The following is an 18,836-nucleotide window of genomic DNA, read 5'->3' as shown; positions in this document are numbered from 1 at the left end:
ACCCCAGTATATCTATTTCTACTGCAGGCCGAAGGCTGCAACCATTCATCTCTGTTCTAAGCTTGCTCCACTAGACCCAGATCCAGTCAGTCATAACTCTATTTTTAGCTAAAGACCTCCTACCCTTCCTTCCCCCACCCAAAACCTGTTGCTTAAACTTCAGAGTCTAGTTTACTCATGAGCAAAAAATAGCTGCCTTAATTACTTTAATGTTTCAACTCTTATTAATACATGAAAGCTGATATGAAAAGACTAAATCACAAGGACACAATGCAACAGAGAGATTTTCAGTTCTCCCAGTAATTTTCAGCTCAGATACTAAAATCTATAATTTGTTTTATAACACACTACATTAACTGCCTATCTACAGAAACTATTAATGGCATACACTGATAATTCATTTTTTGAACTCATCTGGTTAACTGATTTGAAAATTTTAGTCATTTGTCTTCAAAGATCAGATCTATGCCTTTCCAAGTAAAAAATAGTAAAAACAAAAATAACAAACCCACACAATAAGGCTATCTTTCATAGTAAAAAATGTCATGAAATTGGTAGTATATTATGTTCCCAAAAATAAAGTATCTTTAAAGTTGTTATATCAGGCTGTAAGTCACTTAAAGCTAATGAGACTTTAGCTGAGAATATGAAACAACCATACTTAGCTAATAAGAAGTGTTTCTTATTGAGGCACCTGGGTGGCTCAGTCGGTTAAGTGTCCGACTTCGGCTCAGGTCATGATTTCACGGTTCGTGGGTTTGAGCCTCGTGTTGGGCTCTGTGCTGACAGCTAGCTCAGAGCCTGGAGCCTGCTTCAGATTCTGTGTCTCCCTCTCTCTCTGACCCTCCCTTCCTTATGCTGTCTCTCTCTCTCGGAAATAAATTTTTAAAAAAAGAAAGAAAAGACAATATAACACAATTTAATTTGATTTCAGAGTTTCACTACTCTATACGCACCCCATATATAAGAAACTAATATCAATCACTAACTATTCAACAGACTTTTTTAGGTTATGAATGGTACACAAATTAAACAAAGGCAGATTATAGTCATGGTGGAAAAAAGCTTACCTTTCGAATAACTTGTTGCTGTTGTGCATGTTTTGCTCGTAATTCTGACACCTCCTTCCAAAGGGACTCATTCTCACTACATCATTTATTAAAAAACAAAAATATTTTTCAGAAAGCCAGATCTCAAGATATTTCATTAATACCAGTGAACTTTACCATATACTTTTATGAGACTAGAAAAATGTTGGTTCAGTTACATAAAATAACAACTATCTTGACACAGCTCCAGAATCATCCTTTTATAACTATAGTACATTCTACTGTTGGCAATATAAACACAAAATTTTAAGATTCATGCCTACATCCATATAGTAGTAGGTAATATACTTCTCTGACAATGTGGCTCATTACTTCTTATTAAAAAAATAAACCAACCTTTCAACTGTGACTACCAAGTGAATTTAGGACATGTGTTTAGAAAAGATTTTTTTTTTAAATTTTTTTAATGTTTATTTATTTTTGAGAGACAGTGACAGAGACAGAGAGAAAAAGCACGTGCACAAGCAGGGGAGGGGCAAAGAGGGAGGCAGAGGATACAAAGCAGGCTCCACACTGACAGCAGAGAGCCCAATGCAGGAGTAACACTCACAGACTGCGAAATCATGACCTGAATTGAAGTTAGATACCTAAAAAACTGAACCTCCCAGGTACCCCTAGAATTCTTAAAAGAAGTGACATTTACCCAGCACTTCCTATGTTCTAAGCATTACGCTAAGCATTTGGTGTGTATTTCTTATTTAAACTTCTCTAAAATCAGTCAAGAAAAGAATTATTAACTCTATTTTATAGAGGAGGACACTGAAACTCAAGAATTGAGAGGCCTTGCCTAAAATCGCACAGGAAACTTATAGTAAGTTTTGAAGTCGATCTAAAAGTCTATCTGATTCTAAAACTGTCTATCTTAAGATGTTTCAAACACAAACATATGAAAACACTAAAACAAGTTTTTAAGCATGTCTAAATATATGACAAACCAGTAACTTGCCTAATAGTAATAATGTCTTTTCCTTCATTAACTATTTTTAAAACTGCAGCTATTAAATGTTAGCATCAATGATAACAGTGAGAAGGCATGAAAGATAATCCACCTATTATATGCTCTGATTTTTGCTCTTGTTAATTTTCGTAATATCCATCTTCCACAAGCCAAACTATTACAAAAGGGACTGGATTTACATATAGAGGGCATTGAAAATGAAACTTTAATACTTACTGAATAACTAGAGTACTTTTTCTGACTCAGATATTTAAATTTAAAAAATGTTTTTTAATGTTTATTTATTTTTGGGGGGGGGAACATGAGAGGGGGAGGGGCAGAGGGAGGGAGACACAGAATCCAAAGCTGGCTCCAGACTGAGCTGTCAGCACAGAGCCTGACATGGGGCTTGAACTCACAAACTGCGAGATCATGACCCGAGCCAGTCAGATGCTCAACCGAATGAGCCACCCAGGTGCCCCAGACTCAAATATTTAAAGATACTATCATCTATCTGCCTTCTATAAAAAGAAAAATGGTTACCTCTAAAACTTACAGGATGAACCTAGGATCCCATTCCTTAAGTGCTAAACCTGAGATTCAAGGAAGTGGGTCAAAAGGTACCTCAGCAGACACAAACCACATATAATAAAGTGGGATAAATGATTAAATAAAATATGTACAATAGGACAGCTTAAAATTAAGTCTTATTCAAAAAAGGGAATCACATCCAAGGTTACTCTTTTAATGAAAATTAAGTTAAGACAGCTAAATTAATGTCCCACACTTGAAATTGGAGACAATACATAAAATTTAAATTATTCCCAAGACCTGTCACCTATTAGGATAAGAGAAAAAATCTCAACTACTTACTAAGAAGTAAATACATCTACTCGATATGTAAGTTGTTACTGTGGCAAATAATGGTGCCAAAAATTGTAATAAAGCAAAAGCAAGTTTCTGTAGATAAAAGATTTGAATAACACTATACCATGTCTATATAAAATAAGTATCAAGTAGGGCAAGGCTCGTGTGTCCTTTTTCCCTATTTTTTGTGTCCTATTTTTTCCTAAGAGATGGGCCACATAGAAAAGTCTTATAAAACCACCATAAAAAAAAAGAATGAGTAACACATGTAGTATTTTTTATGGCTTATGTGCCCTCCTGTGTATGAGCATCATACGAAATCTAACCTAAGTAGAATCATATTTCCTACCACAATTTAAAGATCTACTATTTCATCAGTGACACTCATGCATCATATTGTTCTAACTGCCCTAAATTCTTTTGACCACCATCAAGAAAATATACTATTGAGGTAAAGTCAAGGGTTATAAAGGGAACCAAATCTTAAAGAAAAATGACCTTTTATCTCAGTTTCAACAATGTGATCTAAGTACTTAAAGCACTAACCTCCAACCTCCTACACACAAATATACACACCAGCCCCTATATTAAGATTATATTTGGAAAAATACTTTACCTTTTTAATTCAGAAAGCCTCGACTCAATAGTTTCCTGTTTTATTTGAACCTTCTGAGCACTACTTATAATTTTTGTTAAATCTTCCTGACGAATCTTATTTTCTTCTGGTTTTGAAGATGAAACCTTTTGAAAGCAAATTCAGGAAATCAATCAAATACTAAACACCATGTTTATATATAATTCAAAGCTTTCCTAACATAAGTGAGTTTTGTACCCCATTCAGGAAATTAGACTTAGTTCCAAAAAGCCCAGGTTAGGGTTTTATAAAAAGAATAAACTTCATAGCTCAAAGAGAAAGAATAAAAAATAATCAGTCTATTTTTTGTTTTTTTAAACATTTAAATGTGGAAAAGTTTCTAAGAACAGGAACAACTTAGGGGCTTTTTTTCTTTTCATTCCCTTTTGCCAAACTCACTATAATTTCCTCAAGCCTCTTTATTATCACATTCCATGTTTAATTAAATTTATGCAGTAACAGCTGCACACTGGGCCATTTTCTTTCATGGTCCATTAACTCTTTTATCCCCTCTCTTTTGTGGATTTAGTAAAATATTTTATTTCAGCAAAAGATACCAGTCATTTAAAAATGTATTATTAAATGCTTACTACAATGCAAGGGACTTATTCTGGGAATTGTATATTCAGCAATGAACTAAAGAAAAAGCCATCCAGAGAGTGGACATTCTAGCAGGAGCTTACATTTTTAAGCTAAATTAGAAGGAGTGAGCCATCCCAACATGGATGATTCCTCAATCCTCAGAATGTAAAGATTTTCCTTCCCTCTAGACAGTATCCGAAGACTAAGCCCTCAGGACAGTTGACTACAGAGGAAAAAAAATATAAAAAGAGAGGGAAATAATGAAAGCTTTATCAATCTAAGTCATCCCAACAAGGAACACCTGTATATTTCTGTACATTCTTAATTTCAACAGGTGAAATACTAAGTTGGCCAAATATGCTACATGGTAATGCCCTAAGTAAATCACATTAACAACAGCTCACCTTCCTTTTAATGTTCTCCAACAAGTCATCCTGGCCTTGTTTGAAGTAAGGATGCTGAAATTCAACCGGACCATCTCTTTCCTGCTTTACAATTCCGGAGTCAATATGTACAACTTTACGGAAACCATCTGAAAAGAGTAAAAATTTCGAGGACTAAAATATACAAAAATTAAAGAATTTCCTTTTTCTTTATCAACCTAATGGGAAAAAATGGTTTAATCCATTGATGACAGTGCTCCAAAGAAACTGCTGTCCATACTCACACATATTCAGTTGCCTCACAAAGCTTGCCATGTTATTGTGCTTGAAATATTTGGGAAGAATTTCTTTTGCAAATCTTTGTTCATCCAAAACCAGAAAACTTTGGCCATTCTGAAAAAGACACAAAAAGTCAATTAGTTGAGGTCCTTGGAGGTGATACATATGAATTCCAAAACTGGGCAGTCCTTCTATGACACTTTTAGATCAACATTTTATTCCTATTAATAGCAACAAGAAACAAACTGTAACTAAGTGCCAAACTGTAATTAAGCTTTTTAATGTCAACCTCAGAAATTTAGGACTGTCTAAAACCAAAAGCTACATCATACGCCATGGTGAATAATTAAGCTTTTTAATGTCAACCTCAGAAGTTTAGGAATATGTCTCAAAGCAAAAGCTACATCATATGATATGGTGAAATATTAGAAAAGAATTTCCATTAAATTAGAAACAAGAAAAAAATAATGTAAGTAGGCAATATATTTAACATTGTTTTAAAGCCAATGCAATTAGACAAAAACAAAATTTAAAAAGCCGTATTTTACCATTATCTGCAACACACGTATCTTTGAACAATCAATTGAAAAACTGTGAAAGAATTCAGTAAGCTCTCTGGCTACTAATTAATATTTAAAGTCACTAGTGTTTTTCCATACAAAAGAAAAAGATAATTTGAAACTTACTACAATACAGTAATCAAAACAGCATGGTACTGTCATAAACACAGAAAGACAGACTAACTGAATAGAATAAAGAGCCCTCAAATACACCCTTACATATAAAGCCCTAAGGTTTTTTACCAGAGTATCAAGACCATTCAATGGGGAAAGGACAGTTCTCAACAAATGATGCTGGGAAAACTGGATATTCGTATGCAAAAGAACAAAGTTTACCTTACACCATGCAAAAATTAACTCAAAATGGACCAAAGACCTAAACATAAAGATAGAACTATAACAATTTTATATATATCTGTGTGTATAAATTTTATATATGTATATAAGCTTTATACATATACATTGTATGTGTATATATATATATTTTTTTAAAGTAGGCTCCATACCCTGCACAGAATTCAAAGCTGAACTTGAACTCACAACCCTGAGCTCAAGACCTGAGTTGAGATCAAGAGTCAGAAGTAGCTTAGACAACTGAGCCACTCAGGTACCCTTAAAACTATAAAAATCTTAGAAGAATAACATAAGGGAAAAAGCTTTATTTGAATTTGGCAATGGTTTCTGGGCAATATCAAGGCAGCAAAACTGACCAATGAAGCTATCTCAAATTAAAAACTTTTGTGCAAAGAACATCATCAATAGAGAGAAAAGGCAACCAACAGAATGGAGAAAATGTTTGCAAGCTGGGTATCTGATAAGGGGTTAATATCCATAACAAAGAACTTCTAAAACTCAATAACAAAAAGGAAACAACCGGATCAGAAATGGGCAAAGGACTTGAGTAGGTATTTTTCCAAAAAAGATAAACAAATGGCCAATAAACGAAAAGGTGCCTAACATCACTAATCATTAGGGTAATGAAAACCATAATCACAATTACCACTTCAAAATATTAGGGTGGCAATTATTTTTTAAAAAACACCAAATAAACAGAAAGTAAATGTTGGAGGCTGTGGAGAAACTGGAAACCTTTACATTGCTGGTGGAAATGTAAAATAAGTACAGCTGCTATGGAAAGCAGTTTGGTAGTTTCTCAAAACCTAAACACAGAATTACTGTATGATCCTACAATTCTACTTCTATGTACCCAGAAGAATGGGGCAGATACTTGAAAAGATATTTGTATCCCAATGTTCATAGTAATATTATTGCAAAAGTCAAAAAGGAGAAGCAACCCAGGGCAACTGGATGGCTAAGTTGGTTAAGTGTCTGACTTCAGTTCTAGTCATGGTCTCACGGTCTGTGAGTTTGAAGCCTGGATTGGGCTCTGTCCTGACAGCTCAGAGCCTGGAGCTTCTTCGATTCTGTGTCTCCCTCTCTCTCTCTCTGTTCCTCCTGTTTGTGCTCTGTCTCTCTCTCAAAAATAAATGTCTCTCAACCCAAATGTCCACTGACCGATGAATGGACAAACAAAATGTGGTATACATACATAACGAGTATTGTTCAGCCTTAAAAAAGGAAGAAAATTCTGACAGGTGCTACAACATGGATGAACTTTAAAGACATGCTACGTGAAATAAACTGAGCACAAAAGGACAAATATTTTACTATTCTACTTATATGAGATATCTAGAATAGTCTAGTTTATAAGGACAGAAACAAAATGGTTATTATGGGCTAGGAAGAAAGAGGATTTGGAAGTTATTATCTAAGGAGTACAAAGTTTCAGTTTGGAAAGTTGAAAAACATTCTGCAGATAGATGGAAGCAATGGCTACATAACATTGTAAATGCACCTAATGCCATTGAACTGTATACTTAAAAAGGGGTAAAATGGTTAATTTTATGTTAGGTTTATTTTACCATAAAAATTTTAAACTAAAATAAACATTCCAATAATAGAAAAATGTCACAGATCTAAAAATAAATCTTAAAAATATACAAGACATTTGTGAGAACATTAAACTATGGAGCAACAAATACAGAACTGTAAAGCTGTCAATTCTAATTAACCAACACATTAAATTCTCACTAAGAAGAAAACCTTGGAGACAAGGTGAAGAGATGTTCACACAACCAAATATTAGGTACTGAAGTTCACTTGTAAAATAATTATGTAACAGTAGGCAAGAAAATACTAAAAACAATGATAGAAGTGTTAACCTTACCCTATGAAGGTGAAATAATTACAGTGCTTACCAGAGTTTTGTACTAAAGAAGAGACAGTCAAAAAGAAAAAAAAAAATGGACTAGGGAGAACAGAAGCATAAGCAAATCTTTTTGAGAATTATATCTATATTATATATTACATGTTAATATATAATAATATATAATAATATGTATATTAAGTACAGGAAGCATTCAAATCAGAGGTGAAAATCTGGATAAAAAAGGATTATTTCATAAACTTTCCATTTGAAAAGGAAAAAACAAAAGCTCAATTCTAACTCACTGCTCAGTGCTAACTCAAAGCTCATAACCCAGCTTTTGGGAGTATAAAGTAAACTAGAAGGCATACTGGTAAAGAATTTATAATTTATTCATGGAAACTGCCAGCTGCTTACCCTATTCCCAAATTTCTCTAATTCCTTTTTTATTTTTGTTATTTTAAAACTAAAATTGGGGCGCCTGGGTGGCTTAGTCGGTTAAGCGTCCGACTTTCACTTAGGTCATGATCTCGCGGTTCGTGGGTTCAAGCCCCGCGTCGGGCTCTGTGCTGACTGCCAGCTCAGAGCCTGGAGCTTGTTTCGGTCTGTGACTCCCTCTCTCTCTGACCCTCCCCTACTCACACTGTCTCTCTCTCCTAGAAATAAATAAAACATTTAAAAAAAAAATAAAAAAATAAAACTAAAATTGTATATTTTTAAGATGTACAACATGATTTAACATTTATACACATAGAGCAAGGACTACCACAGTCAAACTAACATATCTAACATATCTATATTAAGCTAAAAAGCTTCTGCACAGCAAAGAAAACAAAATAAAAAGAGAACCTAATGGAATAAGAGAAAATAACCGCAAGTAATATATGTGATAAGGGATTAATATTCCAAATATGTAAGGAATACATTCAATTCAACATCCCCCCAAAAAAAATTAAAAAAAAACAAACAAAAAAAACCCCAATAGATTAAAAAAAAACCCAAATACACATTTTCCCAAAGATACAGGAATAGCCAACAGGTGTATGAAAAGGTGATCAACATCACTAACATCACTAACCATCATGGAAATGAAAGCCAAAACCACAATGAGGTACTACTTCATATCTGGTAGGATGGCAATTATTTAAAAAAGTAATAATGTTGGCGAGGATGTGAAGAAAAGGGAACCTTTGTATACTGTTTGTGGTAATGTAAATCAGTATAACAATTATGAAAACACCATGAAGTTTCCTCAAAACAAAACAAAAAAAAAGAATGATCCAGCTATCCTTTTCCTGGGTATACACCCAAAGGAAATCAAATCAGTATCTCAAAGACTTTTCTGTGCTCCCATGTTCACTGTGACATTATTTACAATAGACAAGATACGGAAACAACCTAAGTGTCCCTCATAGAAGAATGGATAAAGAAACTGTGATACACACACACACAGGAACACTATTTACCCTTAAAAACAAAGAGATCCATTTGGAAAAACACAAATGATCCTCTACTTTGTTATGAACAGAATCACAATTTTGTTTGATGCTGCAACCACATTTTTCAGTCCCCCTTACAAATAGTGGGAGCCAAATACACCCCTGGCAATTGAGATATAAACAGAATGAACTGAGTGGAGCTTCCAGAAAAGGTCTAGAAGGGGAACAATTCAAAGCGTCAAACCCCTATGTCCCATATCCCTGCTTGGAACTTCAAGCTAATGACTAAAGCTTCAGCAATCACTGAGATAAAGAAACTAAGTATGGCTGAGAAGACCAGAAGGTGACTGGGTATCCTCAGATTTAAAGGAAAACACATCTCTAATCTGTTTAAACCACTGTATGGATTACCATTATTTGTGTCTAAAACTAAACCTGATTATTAAGTTATAAAAAACTCAATAGTTGAAAATTAACATAAAAATATTTTAAATACTTATGACAGTTAACTGCAGTAATTAAAAAAGTCTTTAAAAATCAGTTAAGATGAAAAACCCAATGTAGAATTTAGAAGACGCCCAACTTCATTATCACTGTATAGCAAAATAATGATTTTCTCTTGTTAGACTGGCAAAATTAAAATTTTTTTAATGTTTATTTATTTTTGAGAGGGAAAGAGAAAGAGCATGAGCAGGGGAAGGGCAGAGAGAGAGGGAAACACAGAATCCAAAGCAGGCTCCAGGCTCTGAGCTGTCAGCACAGAGCCTGATGGGGGGCTTGAACCCACAAACCACAAAATCATGACCTGAGCTTAACCGGCTGAGTACACTGGCAAAATTTTTAAAGTTTGATGATAATCAGAATTGGTTATTAGGTAATAACTATCAAAATTAAAAGTGCATGTTTTTTCTTATCTAAAAAGACTTTCTCTCTACCTTGATTCCCTCTCAATCTACTCACCCCATTTGTCTTTTCCTTCACTGTAAAACTTAATACTTCAAAACCCCCTTCTCCAGATTAGTACCATCTACTTACTCCTGCTAAAAATTGGTTTCATTCTCCCTCACTCTACTCAAACTATTTTTTTCTAAAATGTCAAATGCCAAATTCAATGCCTTCCTTTCAGTCCTGATCTTCCCACACCTCTCTGTGGCATTTCATTTGGCACTACTGACAATCTTCTCCTTAAATACTCTACTCTTGTGACTTTGCAACTAAATACTATTAGGTCTCCTCTCTCTCATGTTTCCTCTCAATTTTCTTCACCTATCAAAGGTGGTGTATTCTGTAGGTTTCTATCCTTGATCATGACATTTTTTACACTCTTTTCCTAGGCAGTGTCATCCACATCAGTGTACCTACTGACTTTATTAAATATGATGTTTTATTGTATACGAATATATCTGTATCTCTGCCCTGACCATCTCAAACTTCACACTTGAATTTTTCAATTTTTAACATTTTTGCATAGCGTTCTTTAATTCAGTAAGTTCTCAAACTATTTTCTATATCAAATCCATCTCCCTAACTCACCAAAATCAACTTTTTTCCTGTATCTTCCTTCCTGGCGATGGACTGAGAGGGGAAAGGATCATAAGGATAACATCAACAACAAAAAGATAAATTAAAAAGTCTCAATTTTAACGGTTAGTTAACTTAAGGGGGAAATATGAAAAACATTTCTTTTAAAAATAAGAAAAAGGGATCTGTGATCACTGCTTCTATTTGACATGCTAAGAGGTCTTACCAATGCAAAAAAGAAAAAAAAAATGGAAGTACAAAGCTCTGAAAGGAAGAACAAAACTATCATTCACAGATGTGTGGATGTACACTTAAAAGAACCCAAATCAGTAAAATGATTAGCCTATTGGTTTATCAACACACAAATGGTTTTTGTATTTCTAACTACCAGCAACAGCCAGAATGTACTTTTAACTAAAAGATACCACATACAACATTTTTCTTTTAATTTTTTTTTAAAAGTTTATTCATTTTTGAGAGACAAAAAGAGCACCAGTGGGGTTGGGGCAGAGAGAAAGGGAGACACAGAATCTGAAGCAGACTCCAGGCTCTGAGCTGTCAGCACAGAGCCTGACATGGGGCTCAAACCCACAAACCACGACATCACTACCTGAGCTGAGGTCAGATGCTTAACCAACTGAGTCACCCAAGCACTCCTCCACTTACATGGTCTTAAAATACCTAAGAAAATCTAACAAAGATGTGCAAGACTCAATTACCAAAAAATAAAGAACTTTATTTTTATTTAAAAACATTTTTCTAATGTTTACTTATTTATTTTTAGAGAGAGCGCGTGTGCACGAGTAGGGGAGGGGTAGAGAAAGAGGGAAGGAGAGAGAATCCCAAGCAAGCCTCATACTGTCAGGTCACACTGACCTGACCCGAAATCAAGAGTTGGATGCTTAGCTAACTGAGCCATGAGGTGCCCCCCAAAATACAGAACTTTATTAAACAAAATGAATTTTAAAACAAGCTTTGTTTATGGGAATATTCAATATCATAAAGATTTCCATTTTCCCTAATCTGATTTAGTTTCAATCCAATTCCAATTAAAATCCCAGCAGGTTTTCTTTAGTGGAACTTGAATTTAAAACATGTACAGAAGAGCAAAGACCAGCAATACTCAAGGTACTCCTGAGAAATAAGCTGCTCTCCCAAAAGCAAGATAGTATAAAGCTACAGTAATTAAGACATGTGATGAGGGAAGAAAAAAAATTCAATGGAATGGAATAGAGAACCTAGAAACAAAATCATAGAATCTACCTGTAATTTTGCTATAAGACATAGGTAGCAATACACATCACCACAGAAAGAAGGAACTACTCCTCAATGAAGGGACTAGAACTGAGTATTTATATGGAAAACAATGAAATTGGATTCCTCGTACCACACACAAAAATCAATTCCAAGTGAATTAGACTTATACAAAATATGCAAACTTTTAAAAAATTCAGGAAAAAAAGAAGAGAAATGGAAGAATATTTTTCTCTCCCTGAGGTAGAGATAAGAAAAAACATCCTGATGAAACAAAAAGCATGAACAAAAAAGATGAATATATTAAATTATACTAAAATTAAAAACCTGTACTTATCAAAAGAAAAAAAAGCATCAAACTAGGAGAAGATAAAAGCAACACATAAACCCCCAAAATGGATATACAGAATATACAAGGAATTCCTACAAATATTAAAAAAAAAGCCATCCAGGAGCACCTGGGTGGCTTAGTTGGTTAAGCATCTGACTTTCGCTTAGGTCATTGTCTCACGGTTCGGGGGTTCGAGCCCCGCGTCGGGCTCTGTGCTGACTGCCAGCTCAGAGTCTGAAGCCTGTTTCAGTCTGTGACTCCCTCTCTCTCTGACCCTCCCCTGCTCACGCTGTCTCTCTCTCTCTCTCCTAGAAATAAAAATTAAAAAAAAAATTAAAAAAAAAATAGGCCACCCAATAGAAAAATGGTCTTTACTTCATTAAATAGGTAACACATATGGCCAATAAATATGAAAAGGTGTTTGAACATATTAGTAATCAGGGAAATATAAATTAACACCTCTTTGAGAGAACACTTGACATCCACTAGATCAATAAAAAATTAAGAACAATGGTAACATCAAGTTTTAAGGATGTGAATTAATGGAAAATCTCATGCATGGCTAACAGGAGTATAAGATCATTTAATCTCCTTGGAAAACAATCTGAACTATTTTCAGGTCAAACAGTTCACATCTTATTTTCCAGCAATTCCACTCTTCAACACAGGTACATATGTATACCTTAAAGAAATTCTTGCTTGTATACACCAGGAAAGGTGTGTAAGAATACTCATAACAGCACTTGATACAGTTGATCATCTTCTCTTTCTTGAACCATTTTTTCCCATTAACTACTACGACCTTACTCCCCTGTTTTTCTCCTATTGCACTGTTATGTCTCAATCTCTTTAGCTAGCTTTTCCTTACTTTCATGCCCTCTAAAAATTAGAATGGCCTGTCTTTCAGCTCCTTCTATCTTCATTTGTCTCCCTGGATGATCACATCCAGTCCCATGGCTTTACCAATCACAAACTTAAATGCCAGTGTCTTATATTGAAACATCCTAGTCAGTATTTCCACATGGATGTCTTGGAGTGTAGAAGTCATTCATACTGTTCAAAAATATTCCTGTTCTCCTTCCTAGCACTGAACTTCCCCACCTCCTTTGAAATTAGGCAGGGTCATATGACTAAGTGTGGTCAACAAAATGTAAGCTAAACAAAACAATTTTCAGGTAACACTAGTGTCCATTTGTAATCTCGAAGTTAATATGGCCAAACAGAATCTCCACCTGCATTTCTCTGAATACTCTCCCAACTGAGCAAATGGTATTATCATTTATCTTGTTGTTGAGACCAAATCTGAGTCATTCTTAATTCTTTCCTGTCTTTCGTATACTCCAGACAATTTATTAGTAAGTTCTGCTACTTCACCTTTAAAGTAAGTATCAAATCCAACAACTTCTCACCATCTCTACTGCAAATACCCTAGTCTCAGCTACACTATTTTCAATACCATAGTGGAAAACTGTAATAATCTACAAACTGATTCCCTAGATTTCCAATCTCCTCACTACAGCCCTAAGGCTCTATACCATCTGTTTCTGCCTACTTCTCTGACCTCAATCTCACATTCTCTAAAGATACTCTAATCACACGGGCCTTCTCCAATCACATGAACATGCCATATTCAAAGCCTTCACATCTGTCATTCCCTTTCGCCTGGCCTATCCTTCCTAATTGATCAGGTGTCTGCTCAATCATCATCTCCTCAGAGAGGCTTTCTCATCACTCTACCTAAAATACCCACAGATTCCAGATAACTATGTGCCAGTTATCAATTTGTTACTCCAAATTCATTTTTCATTGTCTGCTTTACAAACACAGGGCTGGGCCCCTTAAAACATCTTTTTCTGGAAGGCATGGTGATAAACTTTGTCAATAGAAGATACTATAGAGAGATTATAAGAGGAAGGGGGTTCTCCTTCTTATTTCCTGGTTCCTAACATTGGCAGGCTCCTACAGTGCAGGCACATTCTCCAGCACCTAGCTCTTGCAAGTCACCAGCACAAGGCCAACAGCTTCCCTCAGCTTTCTCTCCCCCTTTGATGGTTTCAAACCAGAGTATTTCTAGCAAGACATGTCCCCATGAATAGCTTCAAGGGTGCTCTAGAGCAAGGATGGATAAACCTTTTCTTAAAGGGTTAGTAAATATTTTTGGCTTCAGGTAAGGTCACAATACTGCTCTTGTAGCAAAAAACAGTTAAAGACAATATAGAAATATACTGAGCATGGTTATGTTCCAATTAAACTTTATTTACAAAACAGATGGCTAGCCCATGGGCAATAGTTTGCAAACTGCTGCTTTAGAAGGCATATTTCCCCACAAGTTCTGAAGGATGAGCTTCTAATAAGTTCCACCAAAGTGGAACCAGTGGCTTCTCTGTCATTAAGTGAGTCACCATTATATTCTTCTTATAACTGCCAGGCCTATATTCTTTAGATTTTAGTCCAATTCCTCTGATATAGTTAGTAATTCTACTACACTTTCCTTGCTTATAATATTTAAAAGCAATTCTTTCCATTTTTTATACTGTGACTTCTGTCTCCTACTTGGTCCTAACTGGTATCTTATCTCTCTTTACACTTCTTTATTTCCTTTATGGTACTTACTACTAACTGAAATTATATTATCTGTGTTTGCTTACTTTTTAATTATCAGTGTCCTCCACTAGAATATAAGGTCTATGAAGTCACTTTGTTCACTACTAAATGAATTCCTAGTACCTAGCACACTGTCTGGTCATAAAATATTCATGATAAATATTTATGAGTAATCAAATAAATGAATCATTGGCCACAGTGGACCAAATTATCTTTTTAGAAGTTCAATTCTTGGATCATACCAAATGAAACAATGACTGCCCCTTACTTATATCTGTGGGTGCTCTCCCTCTCTCATACAACCCTCCTTCACTCATATTCTGTCTCTGCTTATGTCATTCCTTCAGTCTCCACTCTAAAATTAGTTGACAACCTCTGAGTGCAAAAATTCCAACCTACTGCCATTTAAAACTGTGAAGCTCAAACAGTACAACACAGAACTCTCCCAACACATTTCATAAGGGGCTGAAAGCCACTACTGACTGTGTAAGGTGGGAGAGATGGGTAGCTTCTTTTTAGCCTTTACCCATAACGGTTGGCAAGCTTCCAAATAACAACAGTGTTACTGCTGAATTTGGTACTCAGTTAAAAACATCCAAAATATTCTTAAATAATCTAATATTTTAATCCCATTAATTTAAAACATTTTTCAGAAGAGAAATTTGAACTTTTTAAAAAACAATCCATAACTTTTTAATGTTCACCAGTCATTCCTTCTGAGTTTTTAGTTCACTCCCTTTTATGTATACAAACAAAAAACACTCATCAATGAATCGTTCAACTTTTCTGTAGAATTATTTAATGTGGATTTTACCCTTATTCTGGCACACCTGTGGCTTTCTTGTTTTCAACTTAGTGTAATAATGCAATGGTTGCTGGGAAGTTCAAAACGATCCCAAAACATCAGATTTTGGATGCTCAAATTCATCCAAAATAGCTACAAAACAGGAGACTAATTCTGGTTTTGCTCCATTTCCCTCCTATTTCCTGATTTGTCTATACTGATTTGAGAGAGATGGAGAAGTAGAGAATGTCAAAGGGCACAAAAAGGTGGAACAGATGAGTATGAGGTCTTCAGCGGCAATCACTTCTTGGTCTTCTCAAACAATATGAAGAACGGAGACAAAGGTAATAACACTAATAAAACAATGACTTCCAGTTTTTTCCTGCGTTTATAACTGCTTCACTTTGACATACACTGACGATCAAATTTCAGTAACAGTAAAGACTGTTCCTCACTATCAATGGCAAGAACTTCCATCCAACTTCCACAACCTCTTGTCCCTGAATATCAAGTTTCTGCAGTTGTTTCCAAGTTAAACCTGTGCCTTCTGTTTAGGGCTTGGTTACATTTAAAACAGCTTTATGTGGTCTAACAGTACTATCTCTGTAACTGATTCTGCCAACAGACTGCCTTCCAGAGCCAAAAGAGCTATATAAAATTTTGAAGTTATAGGAAATGTTAAAAAAAAAAAAAAAGAAGAAGAAAGAAAAAAGAAACTTTCTTTCTTTTTTTTTTTAATGTTTTATTTATTTTTCAGAGAGAGATACAGACAGCATGAGCAGGGGAGGGTCAGAGAGAGACACACACAGAATCTGAAGGCATGCTCCAGACTCTGAGCTGCTGTCAGCACAGAGTCCAACTCAGGGCTTGAACCCACGAACCATGAGATCATGAGCTGAGCTGAAGTCGGACGCTTAACCAACTGAGCCACCCAGGCGCCCCGAATAAAGAAACTTTCAAGGGGAGAATATGGAGAAAAAATATGTACAAATCTTTTAAAGATACTCTGGATCTAAAGACATTTCTATTATTTGAATTAATAACACATTTAGTATAGTTTTGATTGCTCAGAATATTGTATTTCTATAATTAATCATGAGAATGGGGGCATTATTTCATTTTTGTCAAATTACAAGTTTCAAGAAAAACTAGCTGTAAAAGTAAGTCTTCAAGAATCTTAAGCCAAACTTTTCAAGCTGCAGTTGTCTTTCCCCCTTGCCTTACACTCAAGCTAGAGGAGTAAATTATTTTCCACAAGTGAAAAAAAAATTGCATAAAAGATTGCCTGGTTTCTAAAACATCTGCTGCTTCTAAAAGGTCTTAATATGATTTTCACTCAGACAGTAAAAATGCTAAATCACCTTGACAGTAATTCAGCAAAACACGTTTGAAGGAAACCAGAAACAACCATAAATAGCAACTTTTAAAAGATGAGAGTAACTTATTTTGTTTTTTCCATTTAACAACATTGTTTAATTAATGTTTTACCTTTCATTTCATTGTTAACACTGCTTTTGGAAAAGTCTGTTGGAAAGTAATAGAGACAGACATCATGAGCAACTAAGCTAAGGCCAAGACAACATTAATCCAGAACTGTCCACTGACTTCTAAAAGGATAATATTTTGATATAAAACTAAAACTATGTATTGTGCCAACCTGTATTAAGGGAAGTGCTGTTGATGGAAGACTGATCTGAGAGGTCAGAAATCTATGTTAGAGTCCCACCTCCAATAATGGGTAGTTTTGTAATTACGGATAAGAAATCTAACCTAAGCCTCAATCATCATCTATAAAATGATGAGGCCAAACTGGATTATCTCTAAGATTCTTTTCAGGGCATAATTTTATCTTTATCATCCCTACCACTTCTATTACACATCCTAAGGATTTCATTGATTCATCATTAAATACCTAATGTATCCTTGGCATAAACACTGTTTCTGCCCTCAGTGAATTTGTATTTTAATTGTCCCACTATGTATAAGAAAATTAGTAAAACATAAGCTTAGACCTAATTGGATAAATAAGAATTATTTTTTTAAATGGCCATACAAGCCAAAAAACGTATAATAAAGTCAGCTTGGGTGGGAGAGAGACTCTCAGTCCAAACTCTAATACATACAAGGGTGACTAACAGCAGTCTGTGCTGATCCATCCCTGTCAAGTTTTAATCCTTCTGACTGATGAAAAGCATGAGACATCTGTTTATTTTTAAGTGTATGCTGGCGGCTGGCTTTCTTATTTTCACCTTTCTTTGTACACTGTAAAGAATTCATCAAATACTTAACACACACCATTCAGCTGATGATACTGACCTTCAAAAAAATGAAGTCCTAGAAGGGGTATAAAAAAAATGAACAAATGACAGTAATATAAGAAAGAATATGGTGTTAACAGTAGTCAGAAACTTCATGTACTCAATATAGTGCTCCCTCTTAAGATAAAAGTAAGTAAAAGTGAGAGCTCCTACAACAGGAAAAGAATAGAAAGGGAGAAAGAAGGGAGGTAACATTTACTCAGCACTTAACAGGTGCCAGGCACTGTGAGGGTAGTTTTCACTTAGGCTTCTGCAACCCTCTCAACAAGAAAATACCCCAAAACAAATGATCATCCACAATAAGAAAAAATCCATTCCACGTCATAAAATTATTCCAACAGCCTGAGAGTGCATTCAAACGCAAATGCACTGTTTATGTAATAATCATTCTGCTTAGAACCTTAGTATTTGGAACTAGAAGGGTCTCGGATCACCCAGGCAACCCAGTCATCTTAAGGACGATGAAACTTAGGTCAGACAAGATAAGGAGCTTGACTAAGGTCATTCCTGTTTAGTAGCAGAGTTGGGATCAAACCAATAATCAAGGCATCATATCCCACTCGCTCAGCCACTGTTCAGTGAAATTTAGTGATTCATGTCAGCTTCTCACCAAGTTACTGAACACCTATTAGAGCACTTTTATTAAAATAATCACAAAAACCCGTGTATACAAATGGCTCAGGATTTCCAAAGAATGATGTACCATTTTCTAATCAAGCTTTCAAAACCCACTGAGAAACAGTAACCTGCGCTTGAACATTTGCCAGTATCCCTCTGACTGCTCTCCTCATAAAGAACCCAGGGACCAAGCGGGGTGTCCGTTTTAGTGAGGAGAATCGGGTCGCTGAGGTAAAGATTTCCTCAGACAAACCCTCGCGCCCAGGACTGCCTGTGCCCTCGGCGATTCGTAACCCGCGAGCCCGGAGGGAGGACGGAGAATGAGTGTGCAGTAACGTGGCTCCGGCGCCCTCGGTTCGTCGGCCGCCTTCGCCCTGCCGGGCCGGTTCCGAACGCCGACGGGGCCAGAC

At 35.5% G+C, this 18,836-nt stretch overlaps 1 protein-coding gene across 1 annotated transcript in view; it reads right to left on the bottom strand.

The window, feature by feature from the left end:
- LOC144228866 (heat shock factor protein 2-like) overlaps positions 1-18,836 on the bottom strand; it is a 33,815-nt gene that overhangs the window by 14,606 nt on the left and 373 nt on the right. The window contains exons 2-7 of the mRNA XM_077760778.1: positions 18,680-18,800; positions 10,530-10,571; positions 4,797-4,905; positions 4,534-4,661; positions 3,530-3,654; positions 1,071-1,146 (exon numbers count right to left, since the gene is read on the bottom strand). Coding sequence (XP_077616904.1) covers positions 1,071-1,146; positions 3,530-3,654; positions 4,534-4,661; positions 4,797-4,905; positions 10,530-10,571; positions 18,680-18,800 — 601 coding nt within the window. The remainder of the gene's footprint in view (positions 1-1,070; positions 1,147-3,529; positions 3,655-4,533; positions 4,662-4,796; positions 4,906-10,529; positions 10,572-18,679; positions 18,801-18,836) is intronic.

Source organism: Crocuta crocuta, unplaced genomic scaffold, assembly GCF_008692635.1.
Source record: "Crocuta crocuta isolate KB4526 unplaced genomic scaffold, BGI_CrCroc_1.0 scaffold305, whole genome shotgun sequence".
Classification (NCBI taxonomy): domain Eukaryota; kingdom Metazoa; phylum Chordata; class Mammalia; order Carnivora; family Hyaenidae; genus Crocuta; species Crocuta crocuta.
Note: the sequence above shows the minus strand (reverse complement) of the source record. Positions and strands in the feature narration are given on the sequence as shown.